The 19573-nt window shown below is 33.6% G+C and overlaps 1 protein-coding gene across 1 annotated transcript; it reads right to left on the bottom strand.

Moving 5' to 3' along the window:
• Nucleotides 1–6163: 6163 nt before the first annotated feature.
• LOC107768875 (vacuolar cation/proton exchanger 2-like) lies at nt 6164–13733 on the bottom strand. Its single transcript, NM_001325004.1, is given in 11 exon segments — nt 6164–6599; nt 7941–8034; nt 8188–8304; nt 8542–8595; nt 8669–8785; nt 11064–11198; nt 11465–11677; nt 11841–12037; nt 12686–12714; nt 12805–12872; nt 13194–13733. Coding segments are annotated over 11 exon segments (1314 nt in total). The 5' UTR covers nt 13473–13733; the 3' UTR covers nt 6164–6588.
• Between the last annotated feature and the right edge of the window lie 5840 nt (nt 13734–19573).

Genomic DNA, 19573 nt, shown 5'->3' with positions numbered 1-19573 from the left:
GCTCGTGCCCCAGTATCTCGTCATGGTAGGGGTTATGTGAGTCGCCCCATTCATTCAGCTCTTCCAGCTGCCAGTGGTGTTCCAGCCCTTTCTAGGCCCCAAGAGCCTTATTATGCATCGCCAGTATCTAATGTGCCTCCTACACGGGGTGTTCCCAGAGGCCAGTCCAGCAGACCTGGCTCGAGCCAGTGACAACAGTCACACCCTCCGAGAGCTTGTTTTGAGTGTGGCGACACTCGCCATATGGTGAGGGATTTCCTCACACTTAGGTGGGGTGCACCTCCATAGACTTCTCAGGCACAACGTGCTCCACCGGGTCTCAGGCTATAATTCCAGCACCAGCTACCGCCCCACCTACTCAGCCAGCTCGAGATGGAGGTTGAGGTCACCCTAGAGAGAGAGGCCAGACCAGATATTATGCTCATCTGGCTCGTAGAGAGGCAATTGCTTCCGATTCTGTCATTACGGGTATTATCCCGGTCTGTCGTAGAGATGCGTCGATATTATTAAAAATTAAAATTACCCTCCGAAAAATAATAAATATATATTATGACCATGATAAATGAGAACAGAGGCGTTTAGATCCATGCAATAACTTAGTAAAGCCTATTCAAATTCTTGGTGTTGTTTTCTCCTTCCCGTACATTACTACAAATAAACTATCTTAACCTCAATATTTGGTTATTCACCTTCCAATAATTGTTACAAATTCGTTCCTTTTTAACTTTATAAAGTGGACAACTAAATCATCAACAACAACAACAACAATTCACTAGTGGGTCTGGGGAGGGTAGTGTGTACCCAGACCTTACCCCTACCCGGGGTAGAGAGGCTGTTTCCAAATGACCCTCGGCATCCTTCCCTCCAAGAACTCCCCAACCTTGCTCTTGGGGTGACTCGAACTCACAACTTCTTGGTTGAAAGTGGAGGGTGCTTACCATCACAGCAACCCGCCTTGTCTAAAGTAAAACAATTCTTCCCCTGTCAAACCATTGTCAAATGGAAAAATTCTTTTTGTTTCATAAAAGATACTTTTTTTTATTAGCCAAATCTGCTCACCATTTGCAACAACAGCCCATTTACAAGTCAAATCAGGTAATATTTTTCCTTTTCCTATTAGTTTTTATGAGTGTTATGCTAATTCTATAGTTTTTATATGTATTTTTTCATTATTATTGTCATACAATGAGTATCTTTGTTTATGAAAATTATTTGAATATACAATAGAGTCCTAGCTAATTTTCATTAGGAATAGTGCTTATTTTTTACTTAATTCCTTTTTAACGTAACCCGAAAATTTAATTTCAGGAATTTGCTAATTGTCGTCCATTAGCGGCAGGGCGAAGTTGACCACCCTTCGTCGAAATATTACACTGTATATATAGGTTAAATATTAGATTTTAGTGGTATATGACATATATTGGATACTCTTGGGGATTATTTTTTACTTCATTTAAATTTGAACACCTAAAATAAAATTCCTAGCTTCGCCACTTATTAGCGGACTTGACTTCTTTACATCATCTTGTTTTTTCAATTTCACGGTAAATATCTTGGGATGGGACAATATCCTAGTTGTTTCCTTCTATTTTTTCTCTTTCATTTGTGTTCTTTATTTTGGTGTGGCTTGGTTCATTCCGGGCAGTGGCGGAAGCAGAATGTTATTCAACACATAATATATTTATTTATACTATTTTTTCTGTTTATGTTTGTTGAGATCAATCGTGTTGTTTTTAATATAGTAAAATAAATTCTATAAAGTTGTAATATAGTTTATTAATATTAATTTTATTTTATAAAATTTTATACAATTAACATGGAATACACGTGCAATGCACATGTCCGGAAACTAGTATTATTAAAATAAGAGGAAAAAGCCACCTTCTTAGGCCTAGTGGCAACATTAAAATTAGCCACATGTGATGTATTAACTAATAACTAATTCATCCATATGGCATAACCAGAAAAAGTCATATACAACTTATTTCTTAATTAATTAATAACAAATAACTAAATCAAAATATTAAAAAATTTAATAAAATATCTATCCATATTTTTAAAAGAATAATATGATACCACATAATGACAAATGTAGATTTTTAGGACAAAGCTCCAAAAAAGTTGGAGTTTAGTTATTTTATAATAAAAATGAAATATAAAAAAAAAGAACCGCCCATTCAAATTGGTGAGTAGTTTCAAGTTAGAGTTTTAAAATAAAAAACGAAAATAATCAAGTAACGAATAAATAAACTTACTCACAAGAAAGATAAAAAAATTTATTATGAAATTATAGAAATAAAAATTATTTGAATTTGAGATGAGAAAATTTCTTTTAAATTATAATGAGAAAATTCATGCAAATAACAAAATATAACTAAAACCATAATAGATAAGGTCAAAAATAAAAAGATATAGAACAATGTGTGAATTTCAAGTAAAAGAATAATAAATTAATAATCAACTTTTACATGAGTAAGAAATCTATGTTATATTAAAAGAGGTAATAAGCAAGGACATTAAATCTAAAGGCAAACTATTAAAAATTCACATGATATGCAATAATACTAAGCAATGAATAAAGCAATAACGATAATCGAGGAACTAAAGAAGAAAAAATGGCATAAAATATAAAATGATAAAATGTATTAGAATTTTAAATCAGAAAGCGTTTTTGAGTTTTAATGACAAAAATCATACATATGTAAAATATCATGTAAATTAAATCTTAATAGATAAAGTCAAAAATAAAAAATATTAGGATAAAAGAATATCAAGCAATAAAGTATAATTTTAAAAGATAGATGACTTTAATAATTAAATCTTAAAAATCAAAATTTTAATAAAAAGTCAAAGGAGAAGAAAAACTTAATTTCTTGGAATATAATACAAAAATAACAATTAATTAAAACATTGGTAGATTTATAACTAAAAAAGAAAAAAATAATTTATATTTTTGACGAATTCAAATGAAGATGTACAATGGAAAAAACGTTTCAAGAAAAAGTTTTAGGAGTAAGAAATATATATATATATATATATATATATATATATATATATATATATATAAAAAAAATATTAATAAAAATATTAAGTCAAGTAACAAGCTAATAAAACGTCATAATAGCAAATAAAATAATAATAATAAATATAGCAGATTATATAATAAAGAAAAGTGAGGAACTAAAAAGTTATTCGATGGCCATATGAATCTTTTTCTAATTTTATCGATTTTCTTATTGGGCATGTTTCACTGGATAAAAAAAAAAAATTTAAATTTAAATCAAGCAATATGATATAATTTGGTCAAACAAATTAGATCACACAACATGATTTATATTATCCGCACATACTAGTACTAGTAATAAATTTAAAAAAAATGTTTGCATGACGTCCTCCTCTCCTTCAACCACGCGCACGCATCTTTTAACGATGCACTTAAACATCAAATCTAGAAGACTAACAAGTCACATAGTATAATTAAAGCAGTACAATTATGATACCTACAAATACAAAATTTTCAGAGCCAAATGAAAATTATTAAGTAATCTTCAACAACTTCTGTAACGTTTCTAAGCTTCAACAAGTACTGTAACGTTCTCTAATCTTCAACTACTTATGTAACGTAATATCTCTGGCATGGGTTTATGATTTGACTTCCTCTCTTTGTCTGAAATATTTTTCTTTGTTTACACATTTGTTTCTGTTGAAAGCCATCAAACAATCAGATCTTTTTCCCCTACAAAAAATTTGAAATTAGTTTTGCTTAAGTGGATTGGTGTCTGCTAGTTAGAAATACTATGTTATAGATTTAACCAAACACAATAAAATGGTAAAAAAAACAAACACGAAAATGAAAAAGACTCTTATAGCTTCAAACCATTTACCTTTATCTCTGAATAATCAAAAATCTGAAATAACAAAATTACGATTTCATATTAAGAAGTTTTCACACATATCATATTACACAATTATGATATGTTTATGTGTGGCTGTGCGTTGTGATAATTTTTTTTTTCTTTTTAGAGGATGAAGTTTTGAATAACATTAAATGGGGGAGTAGTAATATTGGAGAGCCCGTCGAAGCATATTTTTTAGTGTTGCTTCCTTCTTTTAGTTGTTTGCTTCTATGAGTGTGAACCAATAGAAAGGATTTAAAAACTAGAATCAGTTTCAAAAGTAAGATATACTCTTATTAATTACATAGTTTTCATGTTCTACCTATAAAAAGGTAGTATCTATTTGAAATTTGTTGAGGACGGCTTAAATTTGAGAGTGAAAAATGGTGAAGAGGGGCGTTTTAATATTGCTTTTGTCTACATTTTTAGTTGGGAGCATTTAAAGTAGGCAATTGGCCGAGAATGGTTGCATAGCTAAGAAAGACTGTGATGTAAGAGAAATAGGTGAAGGAGCTAAGACAGGTAGGAGGAGCAATGGGCTTGGTGTATCTGGACAAGAATATGGGTCGGGTCAAAAATACAGTTATGTGCCTATTGGACCTATACCAGAATATGGTAATATTCCCGGTGGCACACCATTTACTGGAGGACCTGGACTAGGATATGGTGTTGCTCCAGGTATACCTTTATTAGGAGGACCTGACACCGTTGGTATACCGTCTATAGGAGGATTACCTGGTCAAGGATACAATGGTATTCCAATTGGAGGAGGAGGACTTGGGCTTGGATATGGTAGTATTCCAGGTATACCTTTGATCGAGAGACCCGATAAAGGATATGGTGTTTTTCCTGGTATACCATTGTTAGGAGGAGGACCTAATGGTGTTCTTCCCGGTATACCATTGTTAGGAGGAGGACCTAATGGTGTTGATAGGAGGAGGTGGAGGAATTGGTGGAGGAGTTGGAGGAGGAATTGGTGGAGTAGGAGGTGGTGTTGGAAAGCGAATAAGCGGATGGGGAGGCGGCGGCGACAGTGGTGGTGGTGGTGGAGGAGGAGAAGGTGTAGGTGGAGGCTTTGGAGGAGGTGGTGGTGCCGGTGTTGGCGCTTATGTTAACACCAATATGATCAATAGTAAGCATCATTGACATGTAATAATCTTGAAGTGAAACTCAAATTTGGAAATAAAAGATACTCTGTTCTTCTTTAATATGCATGAAGTTGTTACTATAATTTGTTTTCAAGTGAACTTCATTTTATTTATTTAACCGTTTTTCATTAGAACAATTGACTCTAGGTGATATTTCTATGCTTAGACGTTATTTAGTGGTAAAATTATCTCCAATTAGTTACCGAGTAATCATCACTAGTTACAATTAGCTATAAATGGTTGCCCAACTAGGATTCTCTTTTTTCTCTTTACATTCTGCACTCCCCGTGTAGGTTAGGAAAGGGCTAGTTTTGTTTAAATGGGGTGAAATTTTTGTGCCAAGACATTAAAGTTAGCATCTACTACTAGTTTTTTTGAACTTAACAGAAATTCGTTCTTCTCAGGTATTGATTAATCATACTATTTAAGATATTAAATAAAGAACTACTTAATTTTATATAACTTGCTTGAACCAACATATCCACAATTAGACAATGTTGTCAGTTTTGAGAAAATCATTAAACACCATCCTTGTACCCTTTCCACCTACTTTCATACCATATCAAATGCAGAAAATTATTACATATTATTTCCAGAGTAAAATGATTCCATACCAAAAGAACCTTAGGTCTAGGGACTAAGTAAGCGTTTTAGCAAAAAATACACATACACAATAATGTATTTTAAGCTTTAACTAAGTAAATGTTTTAGCAAAATGCAATCTCATACATAGTCAACGTTTTAAGTTTTAACTAAGTAAACGTTATAGCCAACACCTCGTCTTAGCCAGAAGAGCACAAATCTGTGCAGGTATACTATGCAAAAGACTGAATAATCCAGTGACAAGAACAACCCACTATAATCCCAATAGTGGAATCTGGGGAGCGTAGTGTGTACGCAGACCTTATCCCTACCCTGGGGTAGAGAGGTCGTTTCCGATAGACCCTCGGCTTCATCCCTCCAAGAACTCTCCACCTTGCTCTTGGGGTGACTCGAACTCACAACCTCTTAGTTGGAAGTGGAATGTGCTTACCACTAAAGCAACCCACTCTTGCCTTTTGCCTTGCTACAATACATTAAAGCTGTGTAAAAAACTTTTCTAAGGATCCATTACAACAATTACATCTCAACCCACCAATCTGGGGATCACTATGGATATATATGAATAAGGTACAACATTTATATCTCCTAAATCTTACATTTGGAAAAATTGTTCTACAGTGCCCGCCCTTCTATAATTCTTCTCCAAGTGGAAGAATATAAAATCAGCTTGGATATACAGTAGGGAAGAAACAGAAACTGTTTGTTTGCTAAAAAAATGATACAACATGGATAAACGTTGAAGAAGAAGCCAACAGTTCACCCCAACCAATGAGTTTTCCAGTGTAAAAGAACCCATCTACCACTTCACCGCCACAACCTGCACTCCAGATTTAGCCAACACTTGGGCAGAGTGCAGCTTGTTAGGCTCATCGCTTTTGATTCATCGCCAGCAGTCGAAGAGTTCATTTGCTGAGGCATGAGTATCACCGCTGAGAGCATACTTATTCCCCTTCTGCACCACGCCCATGCAAGAAAGGTTAATGGCCAATTTTTTGTGATCCAAAATTTGTGGGGGTTGGGGAAGGAGGGGGGACAAGCAGGATATTTAACACATAACAACCTCAATTCAGCAGTGTATCAAAATGAGCAGTTAGTATTTGAAAGCTCTAACCAAAACCTAGATATGCAGCTAGAAGAAGTCGGCTTGTGGTAGGGGGATCTGCCAACGAAACATAACTCGTCTAAGGACTGTTTAAAGGTAATTTTGGCAACCAAAAAGTGGTGAGCTAGCGTACATGTGGCTGTGATGGAGTTTATTGCGAAGATTTAGTAGGTTTGCTACCCTAACAAAAAGAGCAGAATAGATCTCAAACATTGTAACCTTCTAACACAAAAACAAAATGATCCTAACCGACCAACAGCTTAAATTGGCGGTAGATAAAATCAACTCTCCTTTGTATAACTTACCCAAAAAAAAAAATCTCCTTTGTATAATGATGGTTAACACAAGTACATTAACAAATGAAACTTATCTTCTTTTTTCTTTTTTTTTTTTAGAATGATAAAGAATGAAACTTTTCAAAGCATTCAAATAATGTAGTAGCAGATTAAAGACATGAAGATTAATGAAATACTCAAAAAATGATATGCTATGGCATGGAACAAAATCATCACAGGCTTACCGAATTTGTAAATATTTAGGCATTTCATAGCTGGTCATGAAACTGAAACATCGACTCTGTTAACTAGAGCTGAAAAAGATTGGAAGGAAAGAAGGGATAGAGAACAGGATAAAACTCTTAGTTTTGATCAAGAAATTCGAAGAAGGAATACATTCGAATTGTAGAGACTGACATCTTCAATAAACTATAAAGGAGAAACAAGCAATAGTCAGACTAGGAAGGGTGGAGCAAAATTTGTGAACTAATCTTTGATAGTATACTAACCGAGTGACAAGAGGGTGAAGATAAAGAGATGGAGGTCGGTTGGAGGTGGTTATGTTACATATTACAGTTAGTGGGCGAAACTTTTGTCCGGAAAGGATTGTGAGCAATGGTGGCAAGAGAACACTTGGAGGAGCAGATTCAAAATAGAAAGGACACCGAGAGCTTGAAGAGATGGAAAATATGGAGATGGGCTTATTCTATTTTATTTGTATGTTTGGTACATAACATCATATCTCACTGTGTAGTTAGCAGAATTTTACTTTTTTGGATATTGGTTTGCACCTAATGTACTCTATTTTCTGCAAATAACACCAACTTGGTGTACTTAAACAAAATTACCCTGTCTTATTAATAAAACAAGATTAAGAAATTCTCAGATTTTAGAGGGAAAGAATGTATGAACTAACCTTTTGATGGATCAACATGTACAAAGAAACTGGCTGCAACAATGAGATAGCATAGAATAAGCATCAACCCCTTAAAATAGTTTGATGTTCCTTCCTGCATATTGTAAAGTAACAATTAGACTTAGTAGCAAGATTGCCATGGCTGAGAAGTCTAGGGTAGGGAGCAGGCTGAACATCATCGTCTATTTTATTCAACTGTCTGATTTGCCTGGGGTAGGGGTGGCGGCAGAAGGATTAGATGACAAACCTGCAGCATAAATGCCACGACTAGCACTGTGATAAAGAGTGTAGCAGTCTCAAACAATTGGAAGTTCAAGTCCATTGGTTTTCCCATGAACCAACCAACAACAACACAAAATGGAATCTGCATTATCAAAAACACGAGATCTACAAATAAGCAACTTGATTTATATGCTCTATTATAAATTTTGAATAACTCCAAACTGACTGCACTAAACGTACACCAAACAAACAAACAAATCTAGTATGTTCTCAGGACTCTGTATGAATTTAAATTAAAGAATAAAAAAGAAAATATTTGTTATCGGATAATTTCTAAACCTAATTCAGATGATTCTTGCATCACATTTTAATGTCTTACCACAAACATTGATATCTGAGTTGATGACCCAATTGCAACTCCAAGTGTAATATCCTGCAAACAATACCCCGTTAGCAACCTATTCTGGAGCAAATGAGAAATTGAATATGGTTTATCAAGAACTTACAAGCTTATCTTTCATTGCAAACATGATTGCACTTGCATGTTCTGCAGCATTTCCAACAATTGGAAGCAGGATGACACTAATAAAAGACACAGGCATGTTCATTGAGTCAGATGCTCCCTGAAATCAAATTAGCAATATGAAGAAATTACGATGAAGGACATACAGAAAATAAAAGGTCAAAAGAACTTAAACAAAGTTTTTAATGCTTCAGAGATACATGTAGTGGTGGTAAAATGATTAAAAGAAAATAGTTATCCACCCATATTATCTATTAAAAAATGGGTTGGATGATGAACTTTTTAAAAACGGGTCAAATATGGATAAGAACCATATTATCCACTTAGAAAATAGATAGCCAATGGATAACTAATGAGTTTAACTTTTACACTTGTAAATCTCAAATTGGGGGTTTCTCAAGTTTGGGAAACTAGGAATTCTCCCAAAAGTGATCATATTCAAGAAGTCATGGATAATATGGATATCCATATTATCTACCGGTTAACCCGTTTTTTATCCGTATTAAATATCGGTCAGGTCGGACAATTTATCCATTTTTGCATTACCCGTTCCGACCCGACCCGACCTACCCGTTTGCCACCCCTAGATACATGCGTGAAGCTTAAATTTACTAAGTGTAGGTGCCAAAAATAAAAAGGATAGAAACAAGAAGTAGTAACAACCACAAGATAAGGAGATTGGGGACATATTACAGGACGTAAGATTGAAATTGATTAACAAATAAAATGGGCAGAAAATTGCTGCCAGCAAATTTCTACTATGAAGTCAAATATATTCCACTATAACGACCAACGGTTAAAAGTTGCAACTCAGCCAGAACCCAAAGTGATTATTTAGGAAAACGAAGAAGAACGTGAGCCAAGTATCCTCATATAACCTAAACGAGACACCCAAAATCAATACCATTTGCTCTGAAGGGGGCAAGTCACTACACAAGCAAATTCTTCTTGATCAAACATTGCAGGGAATTCTTATCTAACTCAAAGAATCTTTGCCAAACTTGCTGGCTAATAATGCACTCCATGTATGAGACATATTAACAAGAGAAGAAAATGTTAGACTATTCTCTGAAATTTCATTCAATTATCAAATTACTTTAACATCGAAGGTAATCTTAGACATCTCAGAAGATAATTGTCAAACCTTGCTGGTTAATAATACACCATTAGTGAAGCTTATGAGACGAAACCGTGTATATTTTTCATGTTTCCCAAGGAAAGCAGAAGTGCCCTATATTACTGCCTTTTAGATTCATTATCAAACATACAGCCCCTATTAGATTGAAATCCATTTCAAGCACTTCGTCAAATGAAAATACCAAACATATTCTTCTGGCGAATGGCCTGATGGTAGGTCAGGAAACTGATCTCCAATCTAAAGTTATGCTGCAGTGGCATTTATAAAAGTTACATTCCCAAGATTTTAGTCAATTTTAAATCAATGATAAGTCTACATATTGCAGATGGCCATATAGTGTTCAGTGTGGTCAGCTGATCCATGCAGATATATTTGTATTGTCTCGCTATACATATTGGATGTACCTCACCTGAAACAAATGAGGCAACACTTAACTCGGAAATAATAAGTACTCTCTTAGAAACAGATTGAATCACCAATTCTACTTTCAACAGTCGGAAAAATATGATGTTTGACCAAATTCTTTTTCAAATTATTTATAAAATTTTCTGAATGAGAAAATTATCAGGAAGTATATTCATATAATTCATAAATTTCTAAAATCCTTTCTTTTATTAATCAGGTAATCATAAATTTTCTAAGGTCTTACCTTTAAAAGGGAAATTAATCACCTTGCAACTTAAACTTTCATTCACTTTTCTCCATAAAGATATGGTGAAAGAAATTAAAAAATATAACAATCAATAGTTTATGATGGGGTCAGAATATGCTCTCAGCGCATGAAGCCTTAATTACAACATCTTGTGTAACTAACAATTATTGTGCATTTTGAACCTCATAGTGAACCTTAAACTGTGCCATCACTACATAACACACAGTGGCCATCATTGCAGAGCTCCAACAAGTTCTTACAAGGCACACAGAAGAGAGGAAAACACACCGCAAAGGCTCCAAAGACCATGCAGAGTGAAAATCAAACAAGGATCATTATGCTGGCAAAGTATAGTGCATGAAAGCTTCAGTTACTTAAATCATCAAAGCATTGATTAATTACCACAACAGAAAAAAAAGATACGGGGAAACTATGATAGTCACTATCTCAATGATCTAAAGTCGGCAGGTTATCACGCATAATATTAGCAACTAACTTCCGAAAAATGATAGCATTTTCAATACATCAGTGAAAAAGTGCCTACAACCAAAAAATTCAATAAAATAAAAGAGGAAAAAGAAATGTCACCTGGATGGCATCAACAAGATACCCAGATAGCACAGATATCCATACTGTCAAAATAGCAAGCCACCCTATAGCTTCCCATTGTGTTATCTCAGGGGCTTCTTCTTCATCAAAATCTTCGGCATTATTTTCTCTATCCTGTTCACATATTAGAGAATAATTAGATCAAACTAATGCATCCTGCAGCAACACAATATGCAAAAATAACATATCATAGTACGAGTTATTGGTACAAGTTTATTTGGAAAAAGCTGAGATTTTCTGCAAAACTAACTCCTCCATAACAGGCCTCTGATTAGTAAATAGGAAAACATAGTAGTCAACAGCTAATGCCGCAGACTACCTTAGAGAAATCGTACAAGCTGAATAATCAGAAATAAATTCCAAGATTTTCAGCAACTTACCTCATTGATAGGACTATATAGATTTTGTTGACTCTTGAGCTGAAAAAATAGGTAACTTGCATATGCTATCAGCATTATGCAACTGCTAAACCTTGAAAGAGCCAGCTCTGACTTCCCAAAATGCACTTCTGTGTGGGTGAAATGAAGTACAGCCGGAAACAATATGCCCATGACTGCCATCAATAACAATCCTGAATTCACGATCGCAGTTGCCTGCAATGTAATGATTATCATTACTATTAGCACATAACATTAGTGAGAGAACATTATAGCTGAGATAATACGAAATTACAGTGAAGCATCACATTCACAAAAGACAAAAGCGTTTACTTCATTGCACATTTGATGATGACACGATTGATCAGAAGATAATCACCTTACTAAAAACCTGGACTTTCTGATGATGAACAATCCCGCCACAGAAGAAGGCACATCCGAGCACCAAGAGCATATTTGACAAAATAGAACCCAGCAAGGATTGTTTAACAACCCTCATCATTCCATTATTCAATGCATATAATGAGATTATCATTTCAGTCGCATTGCCAAATGTAGCATTCAGAAGGCCCCCAACTATACATCAGAAAACAGAAAAGGTCATCCCAGTAATCAAAAGAAACGTGCTAGGTCTGTAAACAAATGCACGACTTAAAACACTTCCAGCAAAGGCCACGCAGAAGGGCAGAAGTACACAAACAGTATATAACCATTAAAATAGTAGTAAGGAAATCATATCTAGTGATTCGAGTCAAGGAGGATGAAATCCAAAAATTTACTTCAAGGGGTTTCTAGTTCCTCAACTGGTAATGTGGAACTTACTCCAAAAAAAATACTTGATTGATTCACTTGTTGCATATCTCAAATTCAACCAATCTTTCTTGATTACTAAATTTCTCGGTAAAAACCAAACTTAACTCACATTTTCAAATTACTCTGTGGCAGAATTGACATTCAACTTAAGCACTTAGAGTCCTTTTTAATGACGGTGGTGTCTATGTACTGCCTCCCACTAGCAGAGGTACCAGGTAACTCTACCATCAAGGTTTAGGTAGATGGGAAGAAATCATCTAGTATCTTTTTTATTGAGATTAAGCAAGCAATTTGAGAAGCTCAACTTAAGTCTCTCAGTAATTCATTCAAAAGGAAAAAGTCCAAAACTTATATTCCTCAAAAACAAAAACAAACAACATATGGTAAAACAACCAATAAACAAATGTGTACCTGTAGGCCCAGTGAAAAATGCAAGCTGCCTGTATCAAGAAAATTAAGGAATTCAATGAGCATGTAAAAGAATATAGTAGCAAAGGAAAAGTAAAATAACTCGAAGAGCATAAACATACTCAGTTGCATAACCTAAACGCTCAGCTAAGGGTGTAATCCCCACCAAACTGAAGAAAAAGACCCATTCCTGAAATATCAAAATGAATCCAAAATATATTAATAAAGCAAACTAAATTAAAAAAAATAACTTTAATTGAAATGAAAAACAAACATGGGATTAATATAGAATATATGGTTAGTAACCTGCAATAACAAGTTAAATTATAATGATTTATAGAGTCAACTGTCAACATATAAATCATTTGTGTTTAATTTCTACGGACCAAATTTACGCAATCAAGTCACTTAAAAGGTAATTGCAGTTAATATTGATTGGTAATACAGAATAAATGGTAAGTAACCAGGTTGCGAGAGCTAAAAATAAATGTCAAAAGTCTAGACTTTATACATGTTTTTTTGTAACATAGTGTAGCAGTATAGCCAGAGGTCCAAAAGGAAGCAAAATATTGATCTTTGCTTTAAGTATAACAATGTATATACTCCTCATAAAGCTGATCTGATCCATCTTCCTTAAGACTCTCGAATATGAGTAGAAACTTCTAGGCGACGCCATATGAGCTGCTGCCTCAAAATGTAGAGTTTCTGTCTTGTTTGTAGCATTATGAGATGAACTAAAAGGGATCTCCTCATTAGATTCAAGCTCTACCTTTTCCCCTATAGATCCCATCTCAACACTTTGCACACTTGAAAATAATGAATCAACCAATTGAATACACTGATTTGAATGGGCAAGCTCAGTAAATTACAGAAATTAGAATCGGAATTAATATCAAATTAGGAGAAAAAGGAAACAGAAAAGAAGGCACTATTTGTGTATATATCACATATATATGTAGATATTGTACATAGAAAAATCCGTCCCTGTCCCTGAAACGTGAAGAGGCCGGCGACAGGGAGGAAGACGAAGGTTCTGCGAAGTAGTCTCTGCCTAATAATTTTATTTTTAATTTTAATTTTTATAGTAATGGAGCACTAATGATATTATAATATTTTTTTCCAATATAAGTAGGATGATAAGATAAGGTAGTGATACAATTGTTTTTCCTTTCCAACGTTGAAGTTGGATATTTGGGAATTTTTAATTCCTCCAAGTATTTTATGTCATTCACATTTCCAACTTGAATAAATTTTTCCTTTTATTTTAATTATTTACATTATTTTAAAAGTAATATAAGGATTTTTTTTAAGAAGGAATTCGTAAGATTTTTTCCTTTTTCTCCGTTCTCCCCATCCACTCATTTCCCTTTATCATATACACGCGTTTTGATTTGATGTAAAGATTGAATTAAAGTAACCTTTTACCGGAATAGATTTATTCTACCCTTATTTCATGTTGGTAATTTCAAATGTTCTTCTACTTCCATATTCAAACTTCTCACCTTATTTTTCGGACATAGCTTAGGTTAATACAGGTGCTCCAACCAACTAGGCTACGAAGCTTGTTGCTCTCTTGTTTCAGTTCAAAACAATTGACCTCTTATTACAATACTACATGAGAATTTGCTAAAAAATTCAAATATAAATACGAATAGTAATTTTCTAAAAGTATAGCTACAAATAATAAATACAATATATATATATACACACACTATGTCGCATAAGTTTTCCCATCTTACATATTCTTACCTTTATAACCACAAAAAAAAAAAAAAAAAGTTAAATTGACTACAATCTCAAGCTGCGTCTGTCCTCTTCATCCCAATTATCTTGGCATTTGCTTAGCCGTTGTGACTTGAGGATGGACAAAATTGATCATCTAAGAAGCAGCATGAATCATAATTTCCTGACTGTTTTAGCCTTTTCATCTTTATCTAAATAATCAATTTTAAAGAGAGAAAATTGATCGTTTAAGAAGCAACTTGCATCATAATTTCCTATAAATTAAGCCATTTCGCCTTCTTTTTTCCTTGTAAAATGCATACTTATGTTTTACTCATTGCAAGTTGTTTCCTTGACCATGGAGGTCTGTTCCCTCTCATATTTTCCAATGCATCTCGATTTTTCACATTTCAAAAATAAGAGAAGAAAGTAAGGAATAGTTTAACACAAAGTTTGGCTGCAGTTAAGCAAAGAAGAATAAGAAACAGTTAACTGGACGTTTACAATTGGTAACCCGTAGCTCCTGAATTCAGAAGCACAAATTTCAACAGCATAGCAAAGAAGAATTCACATATATTATCCGTTTTGGCTCTAGGATCACAACTAATATTTGAACCATGCTTCATTTTGCATTAAACTAGGCAATGTAATACGAGTTCCAGTGAGCGACAGGGAAGAACCATCACTTGCCATGCTCGAGAACATAGGCTTAAAATTTTTGAATTACACATGAGGATAACAGAGGCTTTTAACATATTATGCAGCCACACATTATTGCTCATCAACGAAATCACTTGCCAATTTTCATCCAGCAAGCATAGGACCAAATTCTAGTCGGTATGTTATTAGACGTTAATGAAAGCTCCAGGAGACAAGCACTACATGGTGTCAAGGCCATGGCAGTACAAAACAATTACAGAATATAAGAAACAAAGCCCAAGATCCACCCTCGATCTCATTCTTCAGGAGTATCTGAGCGGATGGCTGTTAAAAAGATCAGCAGAAGTATTTGTTAGAATGCCGAACAAGAAGAAGATGCAGCTTTTGCCATGAAAATACGACTCAAATTTAAGCAAATGACAAATCAACAGACAGCCAACCCTACCGTCTATGCCCTACACTTTTTGACTATATAAGGACCAAAATCATACAGAAATCTTGTAGAAACATAAACCTAATACTCTGTTCTTTTTTGCGTGGAGTAAACAGTTACAGTCCAACTTTTTTTTCACCAACGAAAAAGAAAATAAGTATATTGACAAGGGGATACAGGTAGATTTTGCAAGCGTGGTTCTCCTCATTCTTAATAAATCATTATCTTAAATCCGAAAAAAAAATACTACAACGGGATACAAACATGTATCCCCACAATGACGAAACCAGGAACTTCGCTAACGGTTGTCAATCTTTGATGAAATAAATACAAAAATTTATTTTGTTGAATAGGTGCATCAAAATTTTTAAATCAAACTACGTAATATTTATTTATATTATAAAAACACTTGTAGTAGAGCTAACAATTGTAAACTAACATGAAGAAGACAATAAAAAAATTTTTACTAGTGAACGCATATCTCAAATATATTATTGCAATTGTACTCGATAAGATTTCATCTTTTAAGATGTTTTTATTATTATAATAGGCTCAGAAATAGTTCACAATACTTTTGTTTCTACATAAGGCACTACACGACTCTACACGACTACCTAAAAATTCATCATCCATTTGATTCCGCTAGTCATCCCTGATAAATTTCACCACCGAAAAAGCTCTTTCAACAAATTCAGTGGCAACTGACAGAAGCAAATCAAGTTTTTACTAAGCGAAAACAAGAGGATAACTAAAGCGCTTCTTTGTCACAACTAGTTTTCTTGAAAGAGCATTAAGTCCATCTAAAATGTAGAACCTTTTATCAATATCACAAACATCAACAATGCAATTAGCAAGCTGACTCTCAAGGGCAGTTATGTTAAATTCAACGATCATATAGATATAATTCAACCATTCTCACTATCTTCTTAATGGTCAAGTTAGAAAATGAATATACTGGATTCAAATAAGATACTCTATGAAACAAATCACTTATCACCTAATCAAATTTCTTCAAGTTGCCAATTTTATAGAACACTTCCACAAGATAATGATGTAAAGTAATATGATCAATAACTTCAAACGGTGATTTTCCAATCAACATAGAACTCATCAAAATTAGGTATAATAATATCATGCTTGATACGAAATGTGACCTTATAGTTAAGCAAATCCGATCTATTATTTGTTAATGTTTGCAACCTTCCCTTTAACAAGTATCATGACATCTGAATATCTTGCTCCATTTGTCATTAAATCCAACAAAAAAACAACCTCAACATTTGATGACTTCCAAGATATTCCGATGTCTTAGCTCTTTCATCTAGAGTATTTTCATCTTCAACAAGAGTATCAAGTACATCAACCATAGAGCCAAATATAAAAATAAAATTTTCAAATGACTTGCAGAGAGATCCCCAACTAATATCATGACTCTAACAAGTCCGAGTTCTTAAGTGAAGTTTCTACCAACTTCTAGCTCACTCATATCTGATGTCTCTTATTTTTTTTTTCTTTTTTCAAATTCTCGAAATTCGTCCACGCGTTTAAAATAAGCTTTCAACACATTCAAAGTATTCGAAATCGAAATACAATGTCTCCAACTTGAACACACTTTTTAGAAACTGTGACAAGAGTTAATTAAAGTTGATGAACAAAAAATTGAATAGAATGGTCGATCTATTTTTTATACAATCAACATTTTAAGAACATTAATATGACTTTGCTTGTCTCATCATAAGATTGTCCACATACATAAGATAAACTTAAAAACAATTAAAAAATATATCAACAATAGGTTTATTTATCAATAAATCACTAATATCTTGAACATGAACAAGAACAAACATTTCCATCACAAATCTTTTTTATCATCATATTTCAAAACAATAACAGCTTGCTCTTTGCAATGACATGTCTAAAGATTCATCAACCGATAGAGCAAAATAGTCACCATTTAGATCCTCTATTATAGCCTTAGTTGATTATATCTTACATGTGGTCACAATTTCTTTTCAAATATCAGGAGTTGTTTTTTGGAGCCATGGTTGTGGAATGTCAATCCTCGATGCTAGAAAGCCTTATAACATCAATTGAAGCATTAAAGTGAAGCCTATATTCATGCTTAATCAGATTGCCTCTCATATGCAACATGAATTGATTGTTGTTGTTATAATAGATCTTCACAGTTTGTTTTTGCTAGATTATGACTGCTATACAACGTTTATAAAGAAATTGTGAAAATCTAATGCAACAGTAGTCGATTCATGTTGCATTTGACATGCAATATGGTCAAGCTAAACATGAATATTGGCTTCGTCCAAATATTTTGATTGATGTGGTAAGACTTTTCTTGAATCAAGAATTGACAATGCACGATCATGATAAAAGTGAATCGTCATTGAACGCGTTTTGATGGAAGAGGGGAAGAAAGACTATAGAAAGACTAAGTGAAGTACTTATAGGGACTTTTTTAACATTCTTCTTTCCTCTTCTTGCTTATCACCTTCTTTCCCTTTCCTCGCGTCCTAATATAACAAAGATCAAGACGAGTTGCTCCAGGTCCAAATATCTCCCTTCGAGATCGCCAGCATCAGTCTAAGTAGCTTAAGTTTTTGAAAAAAAAAAGGATAATTTTATTGAAATTCTTTCATGATACGCAAATAGATGTGATATTAAACATGTGTTGGAAAATGCTCCAAAACACAATAAGACGACTTCTCCAAAAATTCAAAAAAGAATTGTGATCGCATGTAAGATAAAAACAATTTAGACTATAATAGAGGATCTAAATACCGACTACTTTGTTCTAATCGTTGATGATTTCTTAGACGTGTCATGTAAAGAGTAAGTGGCTATTGTTTTGCGATATATTTGATAAAAAAAATTTTGTAAAGGAATGGTTAATTGGAGTTGTTCATGTTCAACATATTAGTGTTTTATCTCTAAAGAAAGCAATTGTTGATATACATGCTCATCATTCTTTAAGTTTATCTTATATATGTAGACAATGTTATGCAGCAGAAACAATATGAAAAGTAGTATCAATGGTCATAAAATGTCGATTAAACAAGAAAGTAGATTGGTTAATTCTATTCATTGTTTTGCGCATCAACTACAACTAACACTTGTTGCGGTCTCTAAAAAGTGTGTTCTAGTGAGAACTTGCATTATTGATTTTGAATACTTTGGATGTGTTGTAAACTTCTCGTGAACTTTGAAAATCTTATAAAGCAAAACTCCAATAGGCATTAGATATGTGTAAGCTAGAAACTAGTAGAGGCGTGAACAAATAATTGATCTTATAATAGACAATAATTATTTCACTTCAAGTCGTTTCGAAACTTATTTATATGTCTAGTTCTACTATTGATGTACTTGATACTCTTGTTAAAAATGCAAGTACTTTAAATGAAAGAGCTACGACATCGAGATATCTTGGACATTGTGAAAAATGTGAGCTTGCTTTCTTGTTGCATTTGATAACAAATATGTGGTGAGTTACATATGAGCTCAATGTATCCCTACTGAGAAAGGCCCAAAATACTGCAAATGTCATGATACTTGTTAAAGTAGCAAAGAGAAAACCACAAACATTAAGCAATAATGGATGAGATTCACCAAATGATAAAGTATATACATTTCAAATGAAACAAGGCATTTGATACCTAATTTTGATGTGCTCTATGTTGACTCTGGAAGATCATGATGTAAAGTCGTTGATAATACTACTTTACATTATTATCTTATGTTTAATAAAATTGTTGATTAAAAAAGTTAATAACCTAATGATTGTTTAATGACATGACAAGTGATTTGCTTCATGGAGTAGCTTGCTTGAATTCAGTTGATTTATTTTCTAGTTTTGAAATCAGAAAGATAGTGAGAATGGTATAATTATATCCTATTAATTTTGATGAATTTATCACGACTATCCTAGTGAATCAAGTTGCTAATTACACATTGATAAAAGGGTATCTGATTTAGAGGGATTTGGTGATCATTCGAGAAAACTAGTAGGGAAAAATAAGTATCTCAATTGTCCTCTTGCTTTCCACTTAAGGAAACCCGATTGCTTG

Source organism: Nicotiana tabacum, chromosome 15 (genome assembly GCF_000715075.1).
Source record: "Nicotiana tabacum cultivar K326 chromosome 15, ASM71507v2, whole genome shotgun sequence".
In the NCBI taxonomy this organism is placed as follows: domain Eukaryota; kingdom Viridiplantae; phylum Streptophyta; class Magnoliopsida; order Solanales; family Solanaceae; genus Nicotiana; species Nicotiana tabacum.
The sequence above is the reverse complement of the archived record's forward strand: the minus strand, read 5'-3'. Positions and strand labels throughout refer to the sequence as shown.